The sequence below is a fragment of the Oryzias latipes genome, chromosome 11 (assembly GCF_053564925.1).
Source record: "Oryzias latipes strain Hd-rR chromosome 11, Olatipes_Hd-rR_3.1".
Classification (NCBI taxonomy): domain Eukaryota; kingdom Metazoa; phylum Chordata; class Actinopteri; order Beloniformes; family Adrianichthyidae; genus Oryzias; species Oryzias latipes.
In genome coordinates this window covers 25,006,282-25,022,956 of record NC_136247.1, presented here as the reverse complement: position 1 = coordinate 25,022,956, position 16,675 = coordinate 25,006,282, and the positions used below count along the sequence as shown (strand labels likewise).

Sequence of the window (16,675 nt, the reverse complement as noted above, 5' to 3'; positions counted from 1 at the left end):
TATTTGAAAAGAAACAAAGACTGTCATCAAACCGATACTGTCTGTCCCAGCCACTGTTGGGCGAAGGTGGGCCACACCCTGGACAGGTCGCCAGTCTGTTGCTGAGCAACCAGTCACTCTCACATGCACACCAAGGGTCACTTTGGAGCAACCAATGCATGTTTTTAAACCATGTTTTTGGACTATGGGAGGAAGCCGGTGTGAGGCAAGAGCGCTAACCACTGCCCCACCGTACAGCCCAAGCAAAACAATCCCCAAGCTAAACTCCTCTGGAGCCGGATCAGCTAAAAAAAGGGGAGGACCAATACTGTTTTTCAGTATTAAATTCCACTTTTCAGGGTGACAACAGTCAATCACAATAAGTGCACCACCCAGTGGCCGAAAAGGGAATAGAATCCCACTTAATTTACTATAAATTATTGTACATAAATACGTTGCTTTTGTGAAGAAACGTATGTTTGCTGAGTCTGACTGGTGTGTCGTTTTGCCAGCTCCTTATGTGAAGGTTTATCTAATGGACAACGGGAAGTGTGTGTTGAAGAGGAGGACTCGCCTGGCGAGGAAAACCCTTGATCCTCTTTATCAGCAGCAGCTGCAGTTTGAGGAGAATCCTGAAGGAAAAGTGCTGCAGGTACGCGTCCGCTCATCTCATGCACGGTGCGCGGGCAGTATTTTGTGGCTAAAGTCCGCTGTGATGTCGCTGTGTCCCTGCAGATCATCGTCTGGGGCGACTACGGCCGCATGGACCACAAATCCTTCATGGGCGCGGCTCAGATCCTACTGGATGACTTGGACCTGTCCAACATGGTTATCGGCTGGTTTAAACTCTTTCCTGCCACCTCATTGGTGGACCCTGCCTTGGCCCCACTGACCAATAAGGAGACAGAGGGCGGCAAGTCGTAGCGTCTGGAGAAGGGACGGACTGCGTCGTCTCGGTTGAAAACGCCCAGGAGCAGGCAGGAGGGGACGTTGCTGAGCAGAGCCTCTGGTGGTCCTCCTGTGCTGCTGCATGCTGCATGATGATGATGATGATGTCATGTTGATGACGTAACAGTGCCATGATGAGGACGTCACCGGGAGCTGGAAGGGCGGAGGCGGCTCCATCCTTTGACCCAGTGCAGGCTGGGCCACGCAGCGAAAGATGCTTGGAAAAAGAAAGGCGGCGCCGAATGACCTCCAGGTGTCACCCAATCACAGCAGCTCCTCGGGAGTCACATGACTGTAAGAGGCATGTCCAAGACATAAAAAAAAAACTGTGGGTCCGGTCCAATAATCAGAAATCTCCTGTAGAAATCAATTTTTTTTAAATTTAATTTAATTTCTTTATATGTTGCTGTAAAACATCACGACGTGAAGGACAGACATGCGATGAAGCTGACGGTTCTGCAGAGGAGGAAGAGTCTCGGCTGCTCACCTTCACCTTAAACTTCTCATCGACCAGCTGGAGGGAAATAACTGAACGACACTTTGAATGTTCTAGTCTAAAGGAATTGTGGGACAGAAAATTTCTTTCCTTTCATAAAGGATGGTCCATCGGTTCCTTCATTAAAAGAGACAATTAAACAAAAACAAAAAAAGCACTGAAGTTCATTTCCTTTAGATGATTTAGGCTGTTTTACCAGCTTTCCTCGTAGCGCTCAGTTAGAAAGCTCCACTCATCTCATTTGACAGTAAAAAAGCCTCTTCGACTGGACCCTCGACCGTCACTTCATCGTTTCCATGAAGGTGCAGAAACATGGAGGCGTGTTTCTTTGTGTTTTTGCATGGAACAATGAAAAGATGAAAAAAAAGATCATTTGAGGCATCTGTAAAAAAAAAAGGGGGGGGGGGGGACTATCCAAAAAGTCAGGAGAACATTAAAACATGAATATGACAAGCAGAAAAATAAAAGATTCTTTAAGGTTCTCTTTTGTTCTATTTCAGTAGCCTTGGTTTGGGCCGTGAAGTCTTTTTACGGTTGATCATGATTCATTCAGGCGTCGTGCTGCTCCGCCATTGCAGTGAATTGTTATTAAAGACCCACTCTGATCACCCTTTAATCTATTTTCAAAGAGTTCCCAGTGGTCTTTTAATTATGAATTAAGAAAATGACACAGATTTTTAAATGAATATGTCATGATCTTAATTTAACAACAGCTGTGAATGCTTTGACAATAAATCAAAGCTATAGTGTCTGTTCCTCTGCTCTTGCAAATGACAGTAACAGTGTTTCCTTTTCTTCTGAGCCGATATGATTTTTGAGGATGCAGTCCCTAAAAACAGTGATGGAATGACGGAAACGTGTGACGCTTCAAACATAGAATCCCGTTTCTTTCATGCTGATGTCGTCGTCAGTTACCTGCTGGTTAAGAACCGCCTCCTCCAGACGTCCCACTTTGTCCTGCGTGAAGACCGAAATCCAAAGCTTCTCCAGAACCTGTGCTTCTAAGTGCTGTTGAAGTATATCACCTTCAGATGTGACCAATAGTTTCTTTGACCTTAAATTTAAAATAAGAGCGTCATCTGTTAGCAGCGCTCTGACACAAACCCTTAACCCTTGTGCTATCTTGGATGACCCCACCCTTACATTGACGTGTTCTCCCTACCATGACAAAGGTGGATAAAGGTGGAAAGATTTCATGTAATCCATGGACACCAATTTAAACAGGAAAAAAAAGATGAGATGTTTAAAAAAGTTTTTTGAAACAGCGAGTTGAACGAAGAAGGTGGAAGACGTTCGGTTTACCTAGAAGAGCAAAAATGCTGATGAAGAAATTAAGAAATCAGGTTAAAAATTCTGCCAGGAAAAATGATAAAACTTTAAATTTAAAAGCGTCAAAATATATTTTTATGTCTGCATATTTGATATAGCATTATTAAATTACCATAAAGTATTTTTATTGCTCGTGCACTCCCACATGTCCCTAAACCAGAGAATCAAACCTGGATGTTTAAATTAAAAACCTAGAGACAGGTTACTTTGAGTACACTGTTCTTAGACATTCTGACAAAAGCCTGAACAAACGCAAAGAACAACTATAATTGTCAGAAAAACTTTTGAAAGTTGGATCAGTCACATATAAGGGTGAATTGGTGAGACGCAGGCGCGTTGTCAAGATTTTTCTCCCCAAATGCTGTGGACTGCCCAAGGAGCCTGTTTATGGGATAAATGTGCGCTGTGTGTGTGCAGCCTGAGTGTTATGAGTTCAGGAAATTAACCCTTGTCACTCTGAAAGAAAGTGTTTTTAACCCTTGTGCTATCCTATGACCCCACCCTTCCATTGACGTGTTCTCCCCACCATGACAAAGGTGGATAAAGGTGGAAAGATTTCATGTAATCCATGGACACCAGTGAAGATCACAAATCATTGAAGAAAAAAAGTTCAGAGCACTGTCAAGCGCGTCTAGATGACCCAACTCCCAACGTTAAAGTGCCTAGCACAAGGGTTACACAACAGTGTGTTGTTTGTGTGGACATCCTACAGGCACTGAGGTGTAGCGTGCACACCCTGTGCGTGCAGCATGTTTCTACGGTCAGTAAGCACCTAAACTCCGGCGTTAGAAGACCAAATGATGTCATCACCTGTACGCCATGGGTGTAACCTGCACAAGCCCTAAAAATACTCCACGACAGGGGTGGCGCTGTAACATTTCATCCCTTGTGCTATCCTAGGCAATTTAATATTGGGAGTTGACAGTGCTCTGAACCTTTTTTCCTTCAATGATTTGTGAACCTCACTGGTGTCCATGGATTACATGAAATCTTTCCACCTTTGTCGTAGGGAGAACACGTCAATGTAAGGGTGGGGTCATCCAAGATAGCAAAAGGGCTAAATTGGTAGCACAAATTTTAAATGAAAGGTTAAAATACATATTTCTGTTTTATTGCCGTTAAAAATGTTGCTTTTGTTATTTTTGCAATGCTTGAAGAAGCTTGTATTGATGATTTCTTTTTTTTTTTTTTATAAAGATACTGATATTGAATTAAAAAACTGAGGAACCAAGTGTGGGCGCAAAGCTTTTCGCTGGTGGTGCAGTTGCCCCCACTCGCCCCCTGTAGCTCCGCCCCTGCTTCATAATACACTTACCACAGGAGTGTCCAATTCCAGGCCCCCAGGGCCGGTGTCCAACATGTTTTCAACAGACCTACCATTGAAACAAACTCCATCCAGATAATCAGCAGCAAATGAGGCAAAGTTTCTGGAAAACCAGCAGGAGGCCGACCCTCGAAGCCTGGATTTGGACAACCTAGACTAACCACACGTACGACAATGGTATGTTCCATTTTTATGAAGTCCTTCCAGATAGCCAAACGAGCCCTATGGGGAACTAGAAGACACACCTGTACTCGCTGCCACCACTCTCTACAAGATGACCCAAAAGCCTGCAGCACCTGTACGGCGGGTTGAGGCGTGCATGGGACTAAAGCTTTCACAGAAATGCTAGAGATCAAGAAAGATCTTCTGTTTTCCCTCCAAAGACAAAAAAATGAGAAAGTTTCTGGAATCAATTCACTGAATGTGACCCTTTAATCTTTAGTGCAGTTTAGCCGTTGTTTTTTTTTTTTTTTTACTTTACAGACTCAAAAAACATCAAACAGGCTGAATCATGCAGGTCTGAAAAACATCTACACAACAGCAAAATTAACACAAGAACCATAAACATATTAATAATAAGAATAATAATAAATATACACAGTCACACTCGCACAAAGTCCGCTGAGTACCAAAAACAGTAACAAAGATCAGAAATACAGACATTTGAAAGGCTTCGGTCCAGGAAGGGGGAAACCGTCACAAAACAGGAACCACACGCTTCTTTTGCCGCCTGGTTCTGGTCCCAGTTCAGAACCTTCTCCTTAAAAATATTTCCTCAATGTTTCTCCTCATTGTTACTATTTTGTTTGTTTTAATTTGACTTCTTAAAGCTAATTTTCCTTTAGAACCAATTCAAACTAAGAAAAACCACTGAAGATGAAGAAGGAACCAGAACCTCAGCCAGAACACGCACCATGAAGAACCGATGCTCGACAAGGGTCATGTGACGAACGGATGAGGCCTGATAACGGAGTCAAAATGACTCCTTTTAGGTGTTAAATAAAAACATTTAGTTGTAAATTTAGTCTTTTGTGGAAAAGACGTGCATGTTTGCTTTTTAAACCAAATTTTAAAAAACGTGTTGTCGCAGACTGAAGCACTTTTCATCATCAATACGTTGTTTTATTCCTCAACACGTTAATAATTAGTAAAGGTCTGATATGTTTTATTACAAACATATCAATACAAAGAGCTGCATTAGCCTCTAGGATGGCAAACAGTTTCATAAAATGTTAAAAGCAGAAAAAACTCGTACCTAAACCCTACTTTTTGTGACGGCTGTCAGTAAAGAACCCCTTTTTACCCAAGTATAAATCCAATATATATTTAATATAAAGACCTAACTAACGAAGCAGCCCTGGAGCAGGCCTTGTGGCGCACTCTCATGGTCACATGACCCTTATCTTGTGTTTAAAACCGTTGTGTGACCTTTGACCCATAGCAGCTGACCTGGACTCCCACGGTTTTTGACGTGCAGTCTGCACTGCCGGGACTCCGTTGACGGACGTACCGATGTTTTGCTTACGCAAGGGGGAGGAAAAGCGGGGGTGGTGGTAAATGGATGAACCGGGGAAAGGGGGGGGGGGGGGGGGGGGGGCAATAGCTATGTCCGAATTCCCTCACTACTCCCAGTGCCCCAGATTTCAATGCAGTTCGGACGCATCCTTACTACTTTTTCCCCCCTGACAAATGTGACATCACCCATTTGCCGAAGTAAATACCTAATAAATTTGAACACTTTACGAAGATTTAGGAATCCTTCTTGTCTTAAAGATAAAAACCTAGTGATTTATTGAATATAAATGTACAGATGTTTTTATGACGTTTAAACGCAACATTTGTCAATCTAGTGAGCATTGATGCACACCGGTTTTTGCAGGGACTTCTGGGAAATTTCCAGCGCATTCCAGTTCCAAAATCCGAGATTTTGAAAATGTTGATTCGGACTATGGAACAAAAATGGCAATAGTCCCGTTTAGTGCACAAAGTAGTCAGGGAATTTGGACACAACCAATGACACGTTTCATGATCCTACCGTTCTACTTCAATCAGCGACAAGTCTTGACTGGTTTGTTCATCTTCACATCTATAAAAGCTAACCGTTGATCCAGCTAACATGCTAACATCTGTTAAAACGGGTTCAACTTTAGACCGCTGTAGTGGAAAGAGAAATGAAACATGTTGCACCGTAGTGTTAGTCGGAAAGCTGTGAGAAATGTCAGTGAGCATTTAAGACAAAGGATTAACTTGCTAGCAAGCTAAACGTACAGTACAGACCAAAATTTGGACACACCTTCCCATTCATTTGAATGAGAAGGTGTGCCCAAACCTTTGGTCTGTACTGTATGGCGCAAGGTAAGTTAATCGTGTAATTTAGCATGTTAGCTAGCAATTTGTAGGATAATGGGTAACAATGAACTGTTGAGATGACAGGTTAGTTAATTTGTTACCAATTGAAGGAGTCGACCGTCAAAAGGTATTCCTAAAAAGTTAGCATGTTAGCTGGCAGGCTAGCCCGTTAGCACAACAGAAGCAGCTCGTCATCACTGCTTTCCAGCTTGCCCATGGCCTCAAGACAAGCGTCGGGGATCTGAGCCGTGTGCACCATCCCGCAGTGTTCACAGCTTCCGTCCCGCCCCCCTCTACCACTGTGTCCACGGTTATGGTGGGGGGCGTGGCCTGCGGTGAAGGAAGGGTGCGGCTCCAACAGAGGCTGCTGCACATCACTGATCAAAGACGATGAGGAAGAGTCAGAGTCGGACACAGGGATGAGGAGCTCAACGTCCTCCTCTTCATCCCTGCCCCCTTGTCGCTCTGCTGCATCAGCACCATCGCCTCCTCTCTCCAGCTGGTGGAGAGGGCTGTGATTGGCCGGATTCTGCTGACTTTGGCTGGTTCTGGTCAAGGTCCTGGCAAGGCGATGCAGGTTCTGGGCCAAGCGGTGCAGGGCAGAACCTGATGGAGCTGGCGCCTCCAAAGAGTCCCTGTGACATTCTGGCTCTTGGCTGGATGTAACCACGGTTACCGCGCTGGAAGAAGGCGGAGCTTCTCGGGTCTGGTCGCGGTATCGGTCTGGTGTAACGGAGGTCGCGGGCACCGCCAGCGATACCACCGCCTCGACGGCAGCAGGTGGGGGTGTTTTGTGGGGGAGGGGGGCTACCGGCCCGCACACGGCGCCCACGCCTCGCTCCCTCCCCCGCTCACTCTCCGTGTCCGTGTCATCAGAGTCTGGAGACAGGAGGTCTGAGCCGGAACTGCCGGTGCTCCCAGAGCCGGTGCTGTCGTCTAGATCAGCGGAGACCAGAGCCAAGGAACCCGACCGACGGGACCGGGAAAACGTGAAAAGTCTGCGCCACAAGTTGCTATGGCGACCAGAGTACGGGAGTCTGAGGGAGGTGAAGCCGAGCTGGGAGCGAACAGCGAGGCGCAGATTTTCCAAGACCGAAGCCTGAGGGCAGAGATGGTAAAACAAGTATTTAACAGAGATATCAAATCCACTGCGACTCAAATCCAACAAACCCAATCTGTTTATTTGGTTTGATTTAAATTTCCTGTTTTATTAAATCTCTTTAAGAAGTAGTAGATGTGTTTGAGCCTGTTGGTTCTGGAAGTTCACATCCGAGTTGTGGGTGGGTACGTTGGAGCGGAGCAACATCACCCCCTTTCCTATCACCCATAACCGAGAGCTCTCTGTTTACAGCCTCTCCTTCTAGTTTACAGTCCCTCAGACCCCCAACTTAACATTACCGGTGTAACAAAACAGCGAGCAATATCAGAGCTAGGGCTGTACGATATGAGGAAAACTTGGGAAATGCGATATTAGTGATCAATATTGCGATGATGATATAAAGTATATTCTTTATCATCAGAAGAAGTATATTCTTCAAAAGAAAAGCCTGGACAGGTGCAATTACAGCACATGGTCCTCCTTCAAATTGCTCCAGCGCTGCAACTGCTCCAACTTGCGATAAATTAACAAATAGTAAAATCAACAAAAACATTTCCATTTCACGGCAAAAGTTTAAATTAAATAAGAGTCAAAATACCTTAAATTACACTCCAAACGACCCTCGTCTAATTAGGAGGGCAACAGCGCCATCTGATTGGTCAAATGCATAAAGTTGCCATAAGATTGTTTTAGCACATTTAAGGTTTACCATATATTGCGATTTTTGCCGACTTTTGCGATATGGATATTGCACAGCTTGAAATCGCGATAACGATAAATTTGCAATTAATTGTGCAGGCGTAGTCAGAGCTATCCAGCCGTACAGTTTAGATCCAGACTCCAGCTCAGACGAGAAAAACAATGACGTTCGTGGATCTATTTGTCTGCAGGTGGATGCATCAGAATGGAGCGGAGCAGGTAGCTTGTGGCCCCGCCCATCTTATTTTCTGTGTAACAAATGCAACATTTTTCACAATTTTTGACTAAAGAAATACTCGGACATCTTAATTTTCTTCTACTTTACATATGTCCTCCATCATCCGGAAAAGTTTTTATTGGTCTTTGACTGTGTTCCTTTGGATAGGAACTCTGATCGTGATGCTCTGCGCGGGGATCTACTCCCCATCTACGTTTTCGATGGGAGTTTCAGGTCAAATCATGTTTAGGTGAGTGAGTCACCTGTGGAAGGATTTCTGTACCTGAGTGCCAGAACAAACAGGGAAATCCTCCACGGGTGGGATCAGCCCCTGCGCTATTAGCTGCCCATAGGAGGGCGGGGCCTCCCTCCTCAGAAGCTCCGCCTCCACTCTGGACAGCTGGGTTTCGAATGACCTGCAATAAGGTTTTGAATTGGAGTTTAAACAGAAGCGGCTCAAATTTAACACCAAGGACACAAAGGCGTCTCTCACCTGCGTTCGAACATGCGCAGGGAGTAGAGCTTGCAGGTGCAGCCGAGGGCGATGACCAGCAGGAGGCCGCAGATGAGGCTGCCGATCACCGCGGCAGTGATGACCCGAGTGGGAACAATGACGGGGCAGCTGTCCTCATCGCTGCCGTCGCCACAGTCGTCCTGCGCGTCACAAACCCACGACTCAAAGACACAGCGGTTATTCTGCAGAAAGAAAAAGGGTTTGTTTGCATTTGGATGCATCTGAGATGAAAGCATCAGACTATGAACACAACCTTTCCAGAAATACTAATTTATGTCTTTTAGCCAGTCTGTTTGATCATTTCAAGATACAAATTTGTTGCAGAAAATTGTTATCATTAACCATTAAAAGAAAAAAAACCAAGACATTAAAGTCGGGCGGTTGCATGGCATCGGTCGCACTTTCAGTACCTTGCAGTGGAAGTTTCCGGGTTGACAGAAGAAGCAGTTCTTCTCATCCGAACCATTGGGGCAGTGGTTCTGGTAGTTGCAGCGGTCCGATCGGGGGTAACAGGCTCCATTTCTGGAGCAGGGGAACTCGTCCTCCTGACAGGACGAGCAGTTCAGCTCATCGCGTCCGTTGGGGCAGTGCCAGTAGCCGTCGCAGCGCTGCTGCTCCACGTAGCAGCCCCAGTTGCCCCCACAAGGAACCTCCCAGGGCAAACAGAAGCCCTCCACCTTTAAGAGAAAACCCCCCCCAAAAAAAATAAAAAGACAAACGTTTTCAGCTGCAAAAACGTTGGACTCTACTTCTGCAGAACAAAATGAGAAATCATGAGCACTGAAACATTGCTTATCTAAATGATAACATGCAGTAGAACACTGAGGGAAGAACGGCGGTCTACCTGATAGGTGACATTAAACCCCCTGGCGGTGTTGATTTTGTCGGCGTAGAAATGAACTCTTAGCTGACCCGAGGAGGAAACCACGGCGACTGGACTTCTGGAGTCGAAGGCAGTCAGCACGCGCAGGAGGCGACGGGGGTTCTCCTCCAGGCCGTCGTAGACCTTAACGTAATCGCCGTAGCCCGTCCCGTCTAGTTTGAAGTCTGTAAACCTCAGAATGACCTGGAAGGAGGAGACGCCGCTGATCCATTAAAGGATTTTAAAAGAACCGTTTCAGGCAGAAAACCCTGCATTTCTTTGGATTTGTTACCTTGCGGTGATCTCCGGTGTCTATCAGCCAGGTACAGTTGCTTCCTGGAGGGTAAAAATCTGGATAGTTTGGAGAACTGAAGGAACCATAGAAGTTCCGCAGCCATTCTCCACAGGTGGGAACATCACAGTCGATCTCATCACCGAGGTCCTGAAAAAACAACAACGGGAACAGATGTCAGGTCAAAGCAGCTCAACCACAGACTGGACCAGTGAATCCTAACCATTGACAGTATATAAGAACTGGACTGAGTGACCCTTCCCCCCTGGCGTTCCAAACAGGAAGTGGCACCAAAAAGCCTAAATCCGAGAGACTTCTATAGAGAAATAAACAGCTGTTACTCAGTCATTCTATTGGTCAGAAGAACCAATCCTGCTCTCTACTTCCTTTTTTTAACATGTCCTCATTTTTTTCACAATTTTCTTCTGTAGTTCAAGTTATTCAAGCTATAAACGGATCAATCAGATACCTGGATAAAGAAAGTGGAGCCTGCTGGTCCCCATGCCAAATGTTCAAAGTGTTTGATTGACACACTGGGTGTAGCCTGCTTTAAAGCAGTAGGGGGATGGCCTTCCAACAAACTCCCCCTTGATTGGTGAAACCGGTTTCCAAGGAAACAACAACTTAGACGGACTCGAACCAATCGCTGCTTAGAAGTGATGTCTGGCTCCAACATGGCAGCATTCACATTGAGATGAAAAAGAAAAAGTCGTCTGGATTGACTTCATTTTCTTGGAGCCGGAAGTAAGACCCACTCCGGTGAAAAGTTTGGTGTTTTCAACGTGTTTTTCTGGTTTTTTTCTAATGACAGAGAACATATGTGAAGAAAATTAAGCTTAAAATTTCATTTCTGCATATTTCTTGTAAAACAGCAGCAGACAAAAAAAGGCAGTTTAAAAATGGTTGCATTTGTTTTGCATAAAATATGCTGGGTGGACCATAAGCTCCCTGCATCAAGCTCTCAGAAATGGGGAGGGGAATGGGGGGCGGGGTTGCTCCACACTAATGGTCCCAACTGGAGGTAAACTCCTGTAGAAGCTATGTCCTAGAACAGAGGTTGGGAAGCTTTGGCTCGCGAGCCATATCTGGCTCTTTTGATGGCCGCATCTGGCTCGCAGACAAATCTTTAATTATTAAAAAAAAAAAAAAAGTTTCATTAGACCAGTCCATCTCGGGCGCGATGCAATGCCAGTTTATAACATATGGTCTCAATTCAGCGCCTAATGTATTGCGCATCAAAACCGTAAAACCGCGCATCAAATCCCCAAATCTGTAACGGCCTGAAAACTGTGAATTGCAGTCCCGGCAGATGTGCGCTCCCGTCTTTGAGAAGGAAAAGGGGAGGGGTAGTGGGCTCAGGCAGCAAGGTGAGCGGCGCTCTGATTAGAACACGCTGCCCGTCACACACCACACTGCAGCGTGCGAGTTTTGCTGTACTGACAATGTTTGGCTCCACGTCTGCATGTGAGGAGTCTGTCTCACATCTAAAGAACATTCAGACCTACGATCATGATTAACGGATGGAAGTCTCTACGCCTACATGAAGCTTAAACTCACCACGTATCAACCAGACTAGACCATCAGCAAAACCACCATGCAGCACCAGAAGTCACATTAACGGTAGGAAATACTCATCATTTATTAGCAACAGCATAAAGTAGCGTCCCTTTCCCACACTGAGCCACAGAGACTTTACCTCTTCTAAGATTCTTTATTCTGGTTACTGCAAGTCGTAACAAGCGCCGAACAATTTATCCAGCAACTCCTGAATCCCCCCAACTCACACTCTTTATAATCCCCTGTTCCCGCACCAGCCCTCCTATTTCCCTTATTCGGCTCATAGCTGAACCCTATTGGTCCAAACCTCAACGACAGGCTGAGCGACACAACTGAAGGGCCAATCAGCATCTCTGCTTGATGCGTTCAATGAACTCCGGAACTTAAAACGCGACCCAACAGCTGCCCAATTCAACTCAGTCTTCTACAATAACAATGTATTAAAAAAGAATCCACAGACTTATTGTACTTTAAAAGTTTTGAAATGACATCAAATGAACACATTCCCTTGTATTTTGAGTTTTAAACATATTGTAAGGCTCTCACGAAATTACATTTAAAAATATGTGGCGTTTATGCCTCTCTCTGCCAAAAAGGTTCCCGACCCCTGTCCTAGAATATACCTGTTTTTTTCAAATTTTGGCTAATAACTGCATAATTATATTTAAAAGACCACTGGGAACACTATGAAAATAGATAAAAAGATGATCCTAAAGAGTGAAAGTGTCGATTATACAGTCTGTGAGCATGCTGTATCTTTTGTCAGCAGTTGGGATTATAAACTGAGATGGATTTAACAGGATGGATGGCTTCGGTGGCTTCTGCAGTGAAACGCGCTCTGTACCTGGCAGTCAATGCTGCCGTCGCAGCGCAGGCTGTGGGGCAGACAGGTGTAGATGCGGGTGTAACGGGACAGGCAGGGGAACTGGTTCAGGCTGCACGGCTGGAATGAGAAGGAGGAATCCACACATAGCTCCTCGTCTGAGTTGTCGCCGCACTCGTCCATGGAGTTGCAGCGCCACCAGTCTGGGATGCACTTCCCATTGGAGCAATGGAACTGGTCCACATCGCAGCTAGTTGCTTCTGGCTTACCTGCAAAGAAAAGGGAATATTCGCAGCTACTTGGTAAAAGTTGAGTGAAAATGCTGTCTGTGTTTTCTGTGCGTCTCCCTTTTTTAGTCCTGGTTGGAAGGATTTGCATCCTCCTTTAATCCTGCATTACGTCACTAAATCACTTTGCCCAGTAAACAACTGTTATGCAACGTCAAGAAGGAGCGCCAGCTTATGGACGTCAGGTCAGAACAGGGAGGCTGTCAGTTCAAAGAACAGATGCACAGAGGACGAAGGTGGAGAGCCGTCCTCACCGGTGATGTAGGACAGTCTGAACCCTTTCCCCGTCAGGCTCTCATCCGAATGGAAGTGTATCCAGACGTGGTCCTGGGAGGTGATGTAGGGAGGTGGCAGTGAGGAGCCGCAGACACGAAGGCCGTCCAAACTCCTGTAGCTGCTTATGGACATCCAATCGGAGGTGCAACGATGGGAACCCTGAAGGTCAAAGTCCTGAAAACTTCAGAGGGAAAAATAGGAATCAAACGTTTAGCACGCCTCATTTTGAGCTTCTGCTAAGCTTCTAGTCATTATTAAGACTGAGTGGCTGTATTTGACAGCTTTTCTTTGCACAGATAAAAGCACACAGATATAAAAAGGCTAAAGATGTTTCTTTGAGTTATTTTTAAACATTAGCAGAAATAGAAACTTCCAGGGAGTTGTTGAAGAAGAGAATATAATCCAATAAACTAGCTTAAATGCTAGTTTATTGGATTCGACCCGGGTTGACTGCTCTTAAATGCTAGTTTTTTGCAACCTATCAAGTTTCAGAAACCCAGCTTCATTTAAAGTCAAAAGAAGTAAAAAATGAAAAATGTCGTGCGTCTTTCTTCATTGGATGCTTAAAAATTCAAATTTAAAGAGCCACTCTGAAAGAAAGTGTTTTTAACCCTTTTGCTATCTTAGATGATCCCACCCTTCCATTGACGTGTTCTCCCTACCATGACAAAGGTGGATAAAGGTGGAAAGATTTCATGTAATCCATGGACACCAGTGAAGATCACCAATCATTGAAGAAAAACGGTTCAGAGCACTGTCTAGTGGGTCAAGATGACCCAACTCCCAATGTTAAAGAGCCTAGGATATGTATCAGTGGCATTTTTTATTCCACATCAATGGTACCACCCATAATTTAGAAGTGAATTTCGAATGAACCCCTGTCGCTCTGCAGAATATGTCCACGACAATGACACAGGCTTCTTGTTGTTGCTTTAAAACAGTGTAATCATAATTAAAAGACCAGTGTGAGCAATTTGACAAAAGATGATCTTTATGGGTCTTTAAACATTTGCAGACATGAAAATGTTAAGAAATTAAGCAGAATTTTTTGTAAAAAAAAAATGGTGCTCAAATGCTTAAATTGTTAATTCTATAGACTATTATGTTTAATATTGTTTGATCATTTTAATCTTCACTTTATTTTTAAAAATCTTGATGATGTTTAACTTTTCTTTTTGCTAACTACCATATTGGCTTCTTTATTTAAAGTCAAATAAGTAAAATATTTTTTGTTTTCTAAAAGTCTTGTTTCTTTCTTCATTGGATATATAAAAAAATACAATTTTAAAATAAGAAAACCTTTCTGGCAAGAGCAAAACGCCCGTCTCACCTTACGGTGATGGAGTCTCCGGGGCGAGCTCTGATGATCCAGCTACAGTTCAGTCTGGTCGGGTACTGGAACGGCCAGCCGGGGCTGGTCACGATGCCGCTGGACGCCCGGAGGAGCTCGGCCACCTCGCTACAGGCTGAAAACAGAGAAAGACGTGCTCTTTTCTTTGACCAATACATTTAACTTGGAATGGATTTACACTCACCACTGGAAAAGCCAGATGCATAGACGTTGTCGTTCCTTTGAGAAGCAGCGGTGCATGCTGGGAAAAGCACATCAGAGAAACCATTAAATCTACAGGATTATTAAACGTGACAGTCTTTAGTATGACAACACATTTGAGGTTTTCTCCTCATTAATAATTTCTGACCAAAGCAGAAACATGATAAACTAATCCAGAAAGACATTTTTTTAAACTCAATCCCAGAAATGTTTATAAACAGCATTTATTAGAATAAAGAAAACTTGGAACCGCAGAGATTTGAACGCTTGTTTTTAGACATTCAGCAGGTTTGAAGTTGGTTAAACTTCTCCTGGCTCTACACCTTTCCAAGCTTTTCCCAAAATCAGCACAGTGGAGATTTTTTTGTTTCCTTAAGAGCTATGATTTAGAAATAGGGAATTATTTATCAAAATTTGTTGCTAGTTTCAGATTTTAAGATGTTTTATTGAACTCTTGTTTTCTAAAATGATTCATGTTAACTTATTACACTAGTTTCTTGCAATTCTGTAAATAAAATGAAAAATCAGGGACATAAAAACTAACTAATACAAACCAGTTGTTTAGACCTAGTAGAAAAATATGTTTGGCTGTATAACACCTAATTTGAAGTAAATCTAACAATTGACACCTTTAAGCGAATTTTTCCCTTTTTGAAAGCTTGTGTGGAAATCCTTGTTTCCAGATTTTGACATTATAGGATTTCTAGAGTAAAAATTATTTCTCCATGGACAGATCATTTTACCATTTTGTAGTGGTTTTCCTATTAAGATTAGTCCCTTTTCCCCTTAATTTTAGGCAACATCTTTTTACCGTGTGCTTACTGGTAAATCAGCTTTGTTAAAATAACTCAAAAATAATTTCCTAGATGTGTTTTAATTTGAAAAACTCAAAAACATGATGTATGTATATTTTAATATGGTCAAGGCTACTTTAAGGTCCACCTGAGTCCTGGTTCAATCAGGGTTGAAAGACTCACCTGATAGGATGAGCAGGTAGACGCCACTCAGCCTGCAGCTTAACCTGGGAGCCATAGTAACCCTGACGTCTCCGCCAGCTGTTTGGCTATTTTTTTTATGAATCTGTTGCAGATGAGGAGTCCAAGGTCACTGAATCGAGCGCCGCATCTCAGCTGACCGTGAAATGAGCTGATCTAAGATCCGCCTCATCAGAAAAAACGCTCTACCCTCCCCGCTGCGCTAGCCTGCGCAGCAAAACTGCCCTCACACCTTGAACCGTTTTCTGACGCAAACAAAGACATGGGAACTGTTAGCTGCGGATTTTCGGCTGTAAGCGTCAAATCGGCCCGGTCACGTGCGTCGGCTGACAGAGAAGCATCGCCGCTTTCACGCAACAACGCATAATGTGATTAAAGGGGGCAGCTAGCGCACACAAAGAGAATCTCTGGGCAATCGACCACCCCGAGCACCGATGAAGCATCCAAGCTAGCAGCCAGTCCGGCTGAGCCTCGCGCTAACACTGACCCGATGTAGCGACTACATGAACAACACAGTGAAGCCGAGAAAAGAGCAGTCAACCCGGGTCGAGCCGAAATAAAGCCCGATGATGGGACGGAGGCCAGCAAGCAGCTCCGTGCGCCCGCGCTACTCCATCTTCAACACTGGAGCTAACGGTTAGCTCCTCCGCCGGGCCGGCCGAACAACAACAGACGTCCACAACGGCAGAGAGAGAATTACATGGAGGCCCCGCCCACTGCGCGTGCCTGTGCGACGTCACGAATGAGGAGACACCCCCTCCCCGCCCACCAAATTGAAAGATCACGTGATCAGGGTTTTAAACTGTTAGCCTGGACAAAAACAAATTCAAAAAGTACATTTTAAATCACTCAGAAATGAAAAACAAACATGATTCGGATTACACTTAGTTTTAAAATGGTTGCTTTTCATTCTTTGTCTGATTTCAAATGTACGCATGGATTGGTGGTGAACTACATTCAGCATCGTATGTCTTTCCTTATACTGGAAGCTGATGGAGAAACTGAACAAAAGCACACAGCACGGCTCAATGTCCCACTTCTATAACAGCAGCACATATGTTGTTGCCCCATTGCCCC

At 44.4% G+C, this 16,675-nt stretch overlaps 2 protein-coding genes across 51 annotated transcripts in view; one reads left to right on the top strand and one right to left on the bottom strand.

Moving 5' to 3' along the window:
• rims2b (regulating synaptic membrane exocytosis 2b) overlaps positions 1 to 1,904 on the top strand; it is a 41,049-nt gene extending 39,145 nt beyond the window's left edge. For all 50 annotated transcript variants that reach the window (XM_078955066.1, XM_078955047.1, XM_078955042.1 and 47 more), the window contains 2 exons: positions 492 to 631; positions 715 to 1,904. In XM_078955066.1, coding sequence (XP_078811192.1) covers positions 492 to 631; positions 715 to 903 — 329 coding nt within the window. In that variant the 3' untranslated portion in view covers positions 904 to 1,904. The remainder of the gene's footprint in view (positions 1 to 491; positions 632 to 714) is intronic.
• A 2,572-nt stretch (positions 1,905 to 4,476) lies between these two features.
• On the bottom strand, positions 4,477 to 16,336 carry lrp12 (low density lipoprotein receptor-related protein 12). Its single transcript, XM_004073932.5, has 11 exons — positions 15,581 to 16,336; positions 14,587 to 14,643; positions 14,382 to 14,517; positions 13,030 to 13,232; positions 12,510 to 12,757; positions 10,109 to 10,258; positions 9,799 to 10,020; positions 9,365 to 9,631; positions 8,934 to 9,136; positions 8,724 to 8,856; positions 4,477 to 7,524 (listed from the first exon to the last, which is right to left on the bottom strand). The coding sequence occupies exons 1-11, from the start codon at positions 15,633 to 15,635 to the stop codon at positions 6,595 to 6,597; spliced, it is 2,604 nt and encodes an 867-aa protein (XP_004073980.1). The 5' UTR covers positions 15,636 to 16,336; the 3' UTR covers positions 4,477 to 6,594.
• Positions 16,337 to 16,675: the final 339 nt, after the last annotated feature.

Excerpts from the sequence above, each read along its gene's own strand:
- lrp12 (XM_004073932.5), bottom strand. The coding sequence starts at position 15,635 with ATGGCTCCCAGGTTAAGCTGCAGGCTGAGTGGCGTCTACCTGCTCATC. Across the intron at positions 14,518-14,586 it reads TGCATCTGGCTTTTCCAGTG|CCTGTAGCGAGGTGGCCGAG; the intron begins GTGAGTGTAAAT and ends CTCTGTTTTCAG. Across the intron at positions 12,758-13,029 it reads CAGACTGTCCTACATCACCG|GTAAGCCAGAAGCAACTAGC; the intron begins GTGAGGACGGCT and ends TTTTCTTTGCAG.